This window comes from Cyprinus carpio, chromosome B9 (assembly GCF_018340385.1).
Source record: "Cyprinus carpio isolate SPL01 chromosome B9, ASM1834038v1, whole genome shotgun sequence".
NCBI lineage: Eukaryota > Metazoa > Chordata > Actinopteri > Cypriniformes > Cyprinidae > Cyprinus > Cyprinus carpio.
In genome coordinates this window covers 31,384,985-31,399,154 of record NC_056605.1, presented here as the reverse complement: position 1 = coordinate 31,399,154, position 14,170 = coordinate 31,384,985, and the positions used below count along the sequence as shown (strand labels likewise).

Here is a 14,170-nt window from a genome sequence, read left to right as displayed (position 1 = left end):
CTACATAAAAGACCAAAAAGCCTGAGAAAAACAGTCATGTATCTTCTGTTTTAATTTACATTTTCATTAAATTTTATTAGTTTTTATAATTTTTTGTTTGTTTTTGTAATTTTGTTTTAATATTTTTTTTCTTTTAGTTTTTAATTTTCTTTCTTAGTTTAATATTTTTATTATTTCAGCTCTAGTTATTTTAGCACATCAAGTTAAATTAAATTAAAATAAGAAATATTCAACTAGCTGAATTATATATATATATATGTATTTATATATTTTATTTATATTTATATTTTATTTATTTTAATTTTTAGTTTATTTAGTTTTATGTACAAAAACATTTAGAATTTTCATTTTAGTTAACTATAATAACCCTGACTATGTTCCAAGTCTACTTGAATGAAGTTATATGATTTAATGAAATTTAATCTTTAACAAATTTTAAGTGCTTGAGAAGTAAAGTAAATTTCTGTAATGCCTGTTTGTGCATATGGACTACTTTCATTTTTTTCCTTTAGAGAGTTTGACATTCACTGCGCAGAAAAAAAATCAGCATGAAGACTAAATTAAGTTTTTTTGTGTTCCACAGGGACAAAAAAAAAAGGAAAAGAAAATCAACTCCATACAAGTTTGGAACCACATGAAGACAAGTATAAAACCAATTTTAACAGTTGTCTGTACTACTCCTTTAATTGTGAGCATAGACATAAATGTTGAACACTCACTCGATGTATTTCAGCGAGACTTTCTGCGTTTGTTTGGTGCTGAGCGTCAGGATGTACATCTGAAGAGCAGCCAGGCGAAGCGCAGTGTCATATTTGAGCTCAGAGCCGAAACGCTCCTGCACCACATCCTTACAGCTCTGCATTCCGACGAGCATAGAACCAGAATTAATACACAGTGTGCTTTAGCAGACATAACCTTTCTCTCAGACATGACATACTGAAAGGAACAGTTCAGCCAAAAATGAAAGTCTGCTGAAGATTCATTCAACTTTAGGATGAGTTTGTTTCTTCTTCAGATTTGGAGACTTGTTCACCAATGGATGCTCTGCAGTGAATGGGTGCCGTCAGAATGAGATTCCGAACAGCTGATAAAAACATCACAATAATCCACAAGTAATCCACACCACTCCAGTCCATCAGTTAACATCTGGAGAAGACACAAGCTGAAACAAATCCATCATTAAGATGTTTAACTAAAATATGATTCCATAATCCATAATAACACCTCCTCCAGTGAAAAAGTGTTTTGAATCAGGAGAGAAATCTGCACAGATCAAGCGGCGTTAACAAGCCAAAACAGCTCTAAACAAATATGTTTTGTTGTGAAAGACAACAGGAGATGGACTTTTTCACTGGAGGAAGGGTTATTATGGATTATCCACTTGATGATGGATTTGTTTCTTATAAACAGGCAGAATTTTTTTTCTCTTCTCAAGATGTTGAAGGGATAGTTAATCCAAAAATGAAAATTCTGTCATTAATTACTCACCCTCATGTCGTTCCACACCCATAAGACCTTCTTTCATCTTCAGATAACAAATTAAGATATTTTGATGCATTCTGAGAGCTCTCTGACCCTCCCATAAACGGCAAGGATCCTTACACGATTGAGGCTCAGAAACGTACTGTAACAAGGAGATCCTTAAAATAATCTGTGTGACATCAGTGGTTCAACCGTAATTTTATGAAGCTATGAGAATATATTCTAAAATATATTTTTTGCGTGCAAAAAAAAAACTGATGGACTGGAGTGGTGTGAATAATAATGACTTTATTCAACAATTCTGCTGACACAGAATAGCATACATTGTTTATGTACGCTGATACTCTATGGAACAAAGAATATATTAATTTGTGTTCTCCAGCTAGGCACAGTCCAGTAAAAGGTCTGTAAGAGTGATTTTGAACCTCTTTGGGATGGCACCACAAGGCACCGTTCACTTGCAGAACAAAAGCTTTTGGCTTATTTATTGTCTGTGAAGCTTAACTGTTCATCAATCACAACTCCTAGGTTTCTGGCTGTCCTGGAAGGAGTTATGGTTGATGAGCCCAGCTGCATAGAGCAGTTGTGATGAAACGATGGGTTTGCTGGAACCACAAGCAGTTCTGTCTTAGTAAGGTTGAGCTGAAGGTGATGGTCCTTCATCCAGCTAGAAATGTCACTCAGTCAGGCTGCAATGCGAGCAGCTACCGTCAGATCATCTGGTTGGAATGAGGAGTAGAGTTGAGTGTCATCAGCATAGCAGAGATGAAAAAAGCCATGCTTCTGAATGACAGATCCTAGTGACGTCATGTAGATGGAGAAGAGAAGTGGTCCAAGCACTGAGCCTTGAGGAACCCCAATAGCAAGAAGTTGTGACTTAGAAACCTCACCCCTCCAAGACCCCCTGAAGGACCTATCTGAGAGGTAGAACTTAAACCACAGGAGTGCGGTTCTAGAGATGCCCATCTTTCTGAGGGTGGACAGGAGAATCTGGTGATTAACTGTGTCAAAAGCAGCAGACAGATCCATCAAGATGAGTACTGAGGATTTGGAAGCTTCTCTTGCCAGTCGCAGGGCTTCAGTAACCGAGAGCAGGGCAGTCTAAGTTGTGGATTATTGTGATGTTTTTATCAGCTGTTTGGACTCATATTCTGACGGCACCCATTCACTGCAGAGCATCCATTGGTGAGACACTGATGCAATGCTAAATTTCTCCAAATCTGATGAAGAAACAAACTCTACATCTTGGATAGCATGTGAGTGAGTATATTTTCAGCATGTTTTCATTTTCGGGTGAACTGTTCCTTGAATATTAATCCCAAAGAACATTTTGCTTCACTGTTTATACTGCATTAACGCCAACTATATTGTTAACAATATATACTTTTAAAGCGATACATCTTTCCTTACTATTTACAGATGCAATTTTACATGCATATGCTGATTATTTTGTATTACACTGCATCTTCTAATTGCACAAACACTGGATGAAGTGACTGAAGAACAAACATGTGGAATCTAAACCTGATTAACAAACAAACTTTGAAAGAAATTCATTACAGGTTTCTGATATATCAGGCTGAAAAATATGGAGTTTTTTCTGAGGAAGAGAATGAGAAAAGACTGAAAACTAACACCCATAAACTGAGCTGAACGTCACAGACATGTTACCTGAACGTAGAGGTAATCGAATGCAACAGCGTCTCTCCTGAGAAGATCCACCGGATCTTTTGGAAGGAAACTTAGGCGGAAAAAGCACTTCATCTTATGTGAGCCCGGCCTTTGGGTCACCTAAAAAATGATCAACGAAATCATCATCAAATTTCTCTGTACTCTATCTATTCTCTCATCATATTTAACTGCTTGTAAACAAACCTGCGTTAGCATCTCCTGCTCATGCAGAATCATAAGCTTTGTTGCAGATCCTTCCATCTTGTGCTCCAGCATCAAAGAGAAGTGCTCAATGCTTTTAATAGACAGCTTCTCTTGCAGGGTCTGAATAACATCCTTTCAAACAGAAGAACATCTGTTATTCATGTTCAGCACTGCCAACACATGACATAGTGCTAACGTCATTAGAAATGTTTTTTAAATATTTGTGAAATATTTTTACAATTTAAAACAGCTGTTTTCTATGTGAATATCTGTTAAAATGTAATTTATGTCTGTGATCAAAGCTGAATTTTCAGCATCATTACTCCAGTCTTCAGTGTCACATGATCTTCAGAAATCATTCTATTAAGCTGATTTGCTCAAGAAACATTTCTGATTATTATCATATTATATTGAAAATGTTGTGATGACCACTATTTTTGTGGAAACTGTGGTGAAATTTATTTTTCAGAATTCACAGAAGAATTAAAAAGTTCAAAAGAACAGCATTTATTTGAAATAGAAATCTTTTGTAACATTAAAAATGTCAACAATAGCATTAATTTCTTTTACAAATACATTTTGCTTGCTACAATAATATTTTATTGCACCATATTTAATGTATGCACGACAGTTATTTTTGCTGATATGGTGCATCAGCAGTAATTTGTAAATACTGCAATGCTGAAATACCTTAATGGAGGTGTTGCAGTCAAACTTAAAGGACTTTGTTTGTCCGTTTTCCAGATACACCTTCAAGACGTTTGGCATGAAGAGCAGAGAATTATCCTTCACAGACTCCTGCGGATGAAAACACTCCGTCATGTTTCTAATATCTCTGAGCTGCATGAATAACACAACTAAAGTGGCTTTTATCTGCTCGCTGATCTGTCAGTGAGTCACATCCCTGTGATGATATCAGCATAAAACACATGCGGCTGCATATTTTTAATCATTAACCACTTGTTGTGCCACTAATTAAGACATACAGTATGAATGAACACTGATTTATGTAACGTGCGTCTTCATAATTTTTCATCACAATGCAATAATTTGCTCCAGAGCTAAAATCACTTTCCGGCTGACGACATCAATCCTCTTATTCTAATCACAGGACTCTATTCTGGTGCATAACGTCCACTTTTCACAATCCAATCAATCTCAGATGATTATAATCAAAACCCTACAGTGCTTCTCACTGAATATTCGGTTTGTTTCTCTCAGAGATGTCAGTATGTAAGTAAAATGGGTTGCAAATGACAATTTGGATCTTTAAACTTAAAAAAAAAAAACATTAAAACAACTGTAAATACTGTGATATAGCCCATGACATGCTTTTTAAGCAAAACATGTCATTTTTCACTTACAGGTACTTGTCCGTTAATAATGACTTCTTCAGCAAAGCGCACTTTGACCGGATTGGATTTCAACTTGGCCTTTTTAGCTGCACTGATGAAGGCAGATTTGGGCGACTGGATGGGAATAACAGAGGAACAAAAGCAGAAATATTACTGAATATCAATGCTATCAAGTCATTATCTTCTGCCTAAGAGCTGAGCCAGAAACTAATAAGCAGATCCAGATGGAATCCGCAGCAGGGTTATTAACATCAACTAAAACCGTAAAAAATAAATCCTTTTGTTCCTTGAAATTATATACATGTTAAAATTAGGTGGAACACTTTGAAAACAAATTAAGGAACACTTTGAAAACAAATCAGATCTCAATGGGGAAAAATATCATGCTGGATATCTATACAGCTATGAACTTGGTAATGTGTTAGGAATGAAATGATGCCACATCATTTGCTGAAAAAAATAAAATAAATAAAATCTACCTACAGAGGGCTGAATTCAAAGACTCCCCCGAAAATCAAAATGGAAAATGATGCAGCAGGCTAGTCCATTTTGCTGAAATTTCTTTGCAGCAACTCAAAATGGTACTCAGTAGTTTGTATGGCCCCCATGTGGTTGTATGCTCCTAATGAGACAAAGGATGGCTTCCTGGGGTATTTCCTACCAGATCTGCACCAGGGCATCACTGAACTCCTGGACTTTCTGAGGTACATTTTTTATACTAATATATATATATATATATATATATATATATATATATATATATATATATATATATATATATATATATATATATATATATACATATATATATATACATATATATATATATATATATATATATATATATATATACATACACACACACATACAAAATACAAAAATACACAAAACTAAACAAAAGTGGTGCCTTGGCAAATAACTGAAATAAATTATGTGTACAAACTAAAATAATTAAAACTAATACATACAAATTAATAAAAACTATAAAAACATTTTATTTTTAAACTAATGAAAGGTGACAAAATCACAACAAAACCAAAAATTGGTGCCTTGGCAACTAGCTACAGTAAAATAGGAGAAAACCTAAGCAAAATTACTAAAACTAGGTAAAATGAAAGTAAAAACATAAAATATAAAAATAAACAAATTCAACACATCAACAAAAATATAGTATAGTATAGTGTAGTATACAGTAGTGTAGTATGGTATATCACTGATAATAAAACAACATAAAATAACTAAAAGTAACACTGATCTGCAAATGTTTTATTAATGTTTTCTGCATTGAGTTTGTGGACTTCTGCAGAATTTAACCTCAAATTACAGTCAATATGAAGACTTACAGGATACGGCTGCACCACAGTCAGGATGATGGACTCCTTACAACTTCTGCCAAAAATAATGGAAAAAAGACAATAAGAATATGACATTCTCTAGATGGAATCGGGGATTGTTAGCAAAACCCTGATCTAATACAATGACAGACATCTGACTCGGGTATTCATACTCATTTTGGGAGCACAGTATATACGGTTATTGTAGACAGAAACTGCTGGTCTGTCAGCATGTAATGACTTCAGCTGAAAAACACATGTAGTTGATGAAGAGCGACACAGTAACTGGTTGATGGAGTTCAGTACCTGACCAGGTCAATGACTCGTTCCCGTGCAGCCGAACTCACGGCCTCCTCATTTATCATCACTATCTCATCTCCTGGGATCAGCTTTCCTTCTGAAGGCCCTCCTGCACATTCATCACAAACACACATCACATTTGTGTATATTATACTGTATGCATTTTTCTAAAACAACGAACAGGATGCACCGTGATAATGCACTTTTTATTTGGCCATTATGTTTTCTATCATGATCCTTTCTTGTTTTACACACTATAGATCAATAGTTTTGGGGTAAGGGTCAGAGGCATTAATCCTTTTATTCAGCAAGGATGCATTAAATTGGTCAAAAGTGACAATATTTCTGAAGGATCATGCGACACTGAAGACTGGGGTAATGATGCTAAAAATTCAGCTTGATCACAGCAATAAATTACATTTAACATATATTCATATAGGAAACAGCTATTTTAAACTCTAAAAATATTTCAACATTTTTTTTTTTTACTCTGTGACTGTTAAAATAAATGCAGCTTTGGCGAGCAGAAGAGACTTATGCTTCCTGACTAGTTTCTTAGTCACACTCATGTTGTATGAAATGACTCAATTGTATGAATACATGCAGAAAAACCAGTCTTGGTTAGCTGGGATACCTGGAGTAACCGATCGTTCCTCTAGTTGTTTGTCGCTGAGCGAAAGAAGAGCACCGGGTCACGTCTCATTTCCACCTTTCGCGGTGCAGGAGGGACGAACTTATCCACATCAACACGCACTTCCTCCAAAGAACTTGACTGTGAGAGGTGACTGAAAGACAGAGGCGGATAAAGATCAAATTAGTTCAATGTTAACATGAACACAAAACTGACTGCTTAAACCCAGTATAGCCTGACATACAAAACAGCAGTCAATAAAATATAATTTTTGAAATGGAATGTTTTACTTTCTGTTCTCTCTCTATAGAGTTTGTGTGTGTATTTTTGTTGAGTATCATTATTTGATCCACACTATAGATGTGGTGTTCAACACTATAGATCATGACATACTAATAGATTAATTACAAAACTATACAGGCATTCAGAGACAGGCTTTAAGATGATTTAGATCCTACCTGCACGACCATTGCTGCTTTATTTTTTAAATGGGGAATCATCTCAATTAACGGCATTAAAGTATGGCGTGCCACAAGGATCGGTCTTAGGGCCTCTGTTATTTTCAATAAATGTGTTACCCATTGGTAATTTTATCAGAAAATATGGAATTAGTATTTAGTGTATGGAGTGTCGGTATTATGGGTATTTCAACAAGACAATCAGGCTTTTATGGCTCACCTAGTCTGACATTGTGAGAATATGGAGGAAAACATTTATTCAGAGACTCAAACTGAACAAAAATATGCAATTTAGTGCAGATGCTGATATTTATATGAATTTTTTTTTATTAAATTCTGATGTATTCAATGTAAATCAAAGAGATCTTTATGACAGTATAGCAGCTACTTGGATACAATGATATAGGCCTAAATCAGTCATCACTATATATACACTATGTTCAAAACATAATGCAATGCAATCCGATGATGATTGACAGATTTGCGACTCACTGATTTTTCTAAAAAATAATTAATGGAGAATCAAGTAAAGCCGAGCTGCTTCAGTCCAGTAGATAATTGGTGTTGATAATTTAGAGGCCTTAGAAATTGACTTATGATACAGCATGTAAGATACAGTATGCAGAAAGCTTGCAGTTTCCATCTTTATATACTTGTTTTCCTCAGGTGTCCAGATTACACAGCTCTGATTGACCTCTTTCAGAACAGCAACATGTGAGATGTGAGGTTTGGCATTCTCCATTAAGACACAACACAGTGGAACTAAACCTAATAAAAGCTGTGGAAATGATCGGCCTACACGGCAACATCTATGCTGCGGCTGTCACAGTTCTCAAAGCTCCTGGGAACCATAATTTAGTGGGAGGCGAACAATGACTTTCTAGTACAAAAGGTTGATGGGAAAAAGTGCTACAAGTGAAGAAACTGCTGCAAATGTTGATGACCCAGTTACACACTGTAATCATTCAAAACTGTTGGCTGGTACAATTGAGTCACCACACTCTTCAACATTTCACGTCATCTAAGAAGAGAAGAACGGAATGCAAAGGCACAGACTTTACTCGAAAAAAGGGGAGATGGTGTATGAACGCTCTCATATTTCTAAGTACGACTGAATGATACATTGAAACAAAATTGATTGTGACAGTCATATCACAAACTGATGCGACGGTCATAACATGAAGGCTGTGACTTTATTAAATAAGCGTGTACCATATCGTGAGCTGCAAGTGTGTAAATAAACAAAGTGCCACGCTTCACTCTCAAACATGCAGTGCATATATGCATTTGAGGCAAACCGCCAAAATAAAAGCTTGGTTTTAGGAATGCACCTAAATGAAAATTCTTGGCAGAAACAGAACAAAATGAAACACTGGGCCAAAGGCCGAATTCCGAACATGTTTTTTCCACATTCGGTGCATCCCTACATGGTTTAATGTGAATAAAAATGAAGGAAGAATGAAGAAATTAAGACATAATTATTAGCATCATAATTTTACAATTTAAAAATAAATAAATAAATATTAAGTACAATAGTATTATTACAGAAATTGTATTTTAAAATTCATATTTTATTTAATTGTACAAATTTTTTAATATTTTAATCATACTTTTTTAAACATACAGTACATTAGCAATGTTGAAATATATCTTATTTTATGTTTAATAGCAGTAAAAAACATGTTTTAGTCAATTTTTTTTTTTCATTTTACAATACTTTAGTATTGCTGCAATATATTTCTTATTTTAATTAAATACAGTGTGAATCGTATTTTAGTCATATTGATTTTTCTTTTACAGTACATTAGTATTAATGCAATATATTTCTTATTTTTATATTTTTAATAATGGTAAAACATGATATTTTGTAGTCAAAAACAGTGGGAATATGTATAATATTTATTAATTTAGCCTTTAATTCATGTTTGAATGATTTCAGGAGGACATTCATTTTTGCTTATACATAGCAGAAGCAATCCCAGTTAATTAATTAGTGCACATGTTTTGTATTGTTTATGAATAATAGCAATAAAGCTTGTCTGGAAACACTATGCATTGGTTTATAAGATGCATACTTGTACAAAACTACATTTCCGAACATCTTCTGCAGGTGCATGTAAAGTAAAACACAAAGCATGATTTACACACCTAATGTATGTCTTTACCTCTTCATTTTCTTGCATCAGTGCTAAAAAAGCTTCCCGTCATGGTCTGTCTCTGAACAAAACACAGCCTTACGTGGAGCTCAGTGTCCCATTATCTGTATTTTATCACTCAGCATAAGATTTGATTGTGGATTTAATAGCATTATGTTTCCACGTTCCGCTCAGGTAACCAGCAAATGGCCTTTACATCACATCCTCTTGCGTTTCACTAATCTAATCGCCGCTAGTTTCTCAGCTATTGCTCACTCTTTATATCATCTGGCATTTGTTGGTCTGTGAAGCGTTAGCTCTGTGCACGTCGTTAGCTAATTAAGGTAGTTGGATGGAGTGGGCTGGGGGGGGGGGCGAGTAATTGTCGTAATTTTTTAAAGATGTTCGAGAGGGGCTGCGATTGGTTTTTATTGATGTTTGAGGGTGTGGGGGGGGTCATGTGTGCACTGCACGAGATGATACTCAATGCAGCTACAACAAATCTGTAAAAGGCCATTACTTCATGAACAGGTGTTTGTTTAATAAATCTAGGATGGTGCAACACTAAGATCAAGGACTCAGTTCCCAAAGAAATGCATGTACTGATGAAAAGCAGTGGGCGATATGACCAAAATCTTTTACTCAAGTCAAGCAAGTCTTTGCAAAATAGCTGATACACACACACACACACACACACACACACACACATACACACACACACACACACACACACACACACACACCTGATATTCTGTATTAATTCAACAAGTTGCAACATATAAAGCAAGACACTATAGGTGAAAATGATATGGTTTAAAAGTTTAAAGTTTAAAAGTTTGAAATGGTTAAAAAATACAAATAGATGTCATCATATTTTGACCAATTTGACCAAAGTAAATTAAGACAAATGTATAAACATCCACATATATAAACAGCTACTAAAAATTACAAAAAGCATGCAACAAATTTTCAAAATGAAAATGGATAAAAAAATAAAATAAAAAAAAACATCTCAATACTAAAATAACACTGCAAATTAGACTATTTATGCAGTGATTTGCATAAATCTCAACACTGGACAAAGCACGTTCAAATTTCTTGTTTGATTGTTGACATAGAATTAAAGTTTTTTTAAAGAGAAAACTTTAAATTTCTCTTTTTATGTCTCTATAAATCAGAAAACACTGTAATTAAAAATTTTTTTTTACCATGTTTTTAAGAATAAAATGTTTCATAAATTAGTCTGAACGATACAGAAACAAACCCCTCAGTAAAGGTCCTCAGAATATAGATAGAAATAAAACTGTAAATTCTGGTTTATGGCTTTATGTAACCGGCCTCAAAGAATCTACAGGTGCAAATAGATAAAGTGCAATAAAATAAACACATAAATGTGTATTCTGGAAGTTTTTTTTTTTCCTCCACTAGTCTTGACATCATCTTGACTCGTTTGGGATGCACCCGGCTCTGTATTTTTGACATTACTTCATGTTTACTCATCTGTCTCATATGTAAGTGAATGTAAGCAGAACAAATTGACATTTCTACCATTGCAAAGTAAACTGTCACACCATCCAGCCATGATAAAGATATACCTCAAACGCACTGTAAATCTCTCTGGATAAATGCATCCAACAAATACATGCATATTAAACGCATTCATGCAGCAACGATCAAATTATCCAGGTTAATGCTGGATGATGGCAGTGAGGCGAGAGCTGAGATAAAAATATGAATGGGATTTGTGCCATGCAAAGCCCTGCGAAAAACATATGGGATGCAGGAAATGCATCGCCTTGACTTCAGCCACGAGCAGCTGCTATAGATGGCCGGCGTCCCAAAGTCTTGAGTGCTGCGGACACTGATGACCAGCGTAAAGTGTGCGAAAGGGCCTATGCTTTAAAATGGTGTTTCATGTTGATAAAATCATCAACAGGTGACTGAATAGCTGGGATAATATTTTATATTAAAACTAAGAGGAAAACTTTAATGAAAAACAAAATTACTTCAATTAAATGAAACAAAAATAAATACAAAAATAAAGTAACCTGGCCTGTGTTTGTGTGACGTCTCAGATAGCAAATGTTAAATTAACATGGAAGCAATGTATCTTGTTTAAAACTGTTGTTTATTTGCACAAATAAATTAAATAATTTTGATGGTTGCACTTAAATTGTACATGGTGTCATGCAATAGCTTCTTTACACATTAAGCACTCAGATGAAGGTTGAGCAAAACATGAGTATAATTCCAAACTAAAACCTAAGCTAAAATGTAAAATGCGTCCATGAAATGAAAACTAAAACCAAAATATTCATGCAATGGACTAGAATTAAACTGAAATTGAAAGTATTAAAATAAAATGATTATAATTAGCAATAAAATCAGGTGAATTACATGAACAAACCCTCAGTAAAAACCTACAGAATATACACATGAATACAGTTCAGTTTTGATGTATGTAATTGCTGTTGAAGTAGAGAAAAAGCTCTTTTTTGAGAAAACAGCCTTTAAAATATGTATTGCAGTTGAAATCTACAGTGCATATACAAAGAGATAAAGTGCAATAAAATAAACACTTAAATGTGTATTATGGATGTTTTCTGTCTACTTAGAAGACATGTTATGGAAGCAAAATAATCCAAAATTGACTGGTTTTGCCAGTAGTGTCTTGCCTTAAACAACATCTTATAAATAATCCAAAAAAATCCATAGCTCCAACTGACTAAAATTAAACTGTGCTTGAAAGCTTTGAAATAAAATGACTATGAAAACTACAGTATTATAAACTTGTTGAATGGGCAGCTGAACAACTCAGATCAGATGTACTGTTGTTTCTACCTGTTTGACGGTGTGAATAGAGCACTAATGATCTGTGGTGATGATTATTATTAGTGATTTCTCTGACTGTCATCTGATTTGATGCAGCGATGATGACTCACGTCATTATTCTGTCTTATTCAACTGACTCATCTGAAATATTCACAAGACAAAAGACACACAAATCACACGTCCCTCGCAGGAAGTGAACGACAGCAGAACAAAAGAGCACATCATGACTAAATGCCAAAGCAAACATGCAAAACTCAATCTGAACGCTGCTGAGAAATGACTTTATTAACCGGCAGGGAGCAAATCTGATCAGGTGCGAGAGCTCGATGATTGCATTACATGAATTATTCCGGTCAAAAGCTCACGCTAAATGCTTCTGGTTAATGGAGTCTCTGTGAAGGTGGACATTACAGCATCTCATCTTACCTGACCAATCAAATTAAGCAGGTGAGGTGACTGCGAGACGCTCTTACAGCTCTTTGAGCAGTCTATCGGCTATATAACCAGCACCTTAACTCCTATAAAACCTCATTTGAAACATAAGCAGCGATCCTGTGCATTACAGGAACTGACTGAAGCACACGTGAAACCCGATGCATAATTGATATCAATGCAGTTATTGTTAGTTAGAGCCAAGTTAGTAAGAGTAACACTTACAGCCTTTATATTTTTTTTATATTATATAATATATATATATATTATATATATATATATATATATATATATATATATATATAAAAAATGCATTACAAAAGTATTTCAATGAATTAATGCAGTTTATAATGCATTGTGTGATCTTGCAAAAAAAAAAAAAAAAAAAAAAAAACACTGTATCCGGAGTTATAATACTTATCTATTCACTGTTACAACTAGAAAGTGCAATGCATTAAAACGCATGACAAACAGCTGATCTCCAAATATTATAATGCATTTTTGCTTTGGTTACAATTATTTAAGAAAAGATGCATTACAATACATTATGAATACTTCTATAATGCTTTATACATAAAGGCTTCAAGTAAAGTGTTACCCAAAACTCCAAAATAAAATGGCTTGTGCAAAAAAGCATTATTTCTAAGTATATTAAAATATTTTTTTTAAATGTTTATATAATTTTTATTATATTATTATTGTTTTTATTTTCCTTTCATGCAAAAATAATAATAAAAAAGTAAACAAAAATATTAATATTCTTCAAAGGCATGTTGTTTTTAATTATTTTTTATTTTTCCCCTCTTCTTGTGACAGGCAGTGAGCCAAAAATCAACTGATCATGGGTTAAAAGTAAATACTGCATAATACCCAACTATTTTAAAATTGATTACATTTTTTACATTTGCAGATAATTAAAAATTTAAATAAATTTTTAAAAACTTTAGTTATTTAAGTTAAATTTACTTATTGTTTGTTCACATTGAAATGCGATAAATAAACTTTTTTTGTTGTTGTTTTATACTTATTCCCTTCCTCTTGTAATATGGCATGGTGGAGCAAATGAAAAGGTCATCACAGGTGAGCTCTGGCCTGCAGCCACTGGTTTGTGCATCACTACACACCTTTCTGAGTACTTTCTGTTGATGTGTTAAAACGCTGCCAACATAGCAGCCTACAAGGTTTTGGAGTGAAGCCCGTGTGTCTCTTATGTAAACTGTGGTGTGTTTATTTGTGTTAAATGATAGCAGGAACCAATGCACAGCCATTTCATTTCCATTTTCAAATCGCTATCGACTCGAACAGGGTTTGAAAAATGTCCTACTTTACAAAGACT

The 14,170-nt window shown here is 34.2% G+C and overlaps 1 protein-coding gene across 1 annotated transcript in view; it reads right to left on the bottom strand.

Moving 5' to 3' along the window:
* Positions 1–14,170, bottom strand: part of LOC109045016 (FERM and PDZ domain-containing protein 4-like) — a 50,610-nt gene that overhangs the window by 11,531 nt on the left and 24,909 nt on the right. Inside the window, 9 exon segments of the mRNA XM_042731919.1 lie at positions 720–856; positions 3,154–3,273; positions 3,358–3,489; positions 4,048–4,155; positions 4,722–4,826; positions 6,056–6,101; positions 6,353–6,455; positions 6,981–7,019; positions 7,022–7,131. Of these exon segments, the coding sequence (XP_042587853.1) occupies positions 720–856; positions 3,154–3,273; positions 3,358–3,489; positions 4,048–4,155; positions 4,722–4,826; positions 6,056–6,101; positions 6,353–6,455; positions 6,981–7,019; positions 7,022–7,131 (900 nt within the window).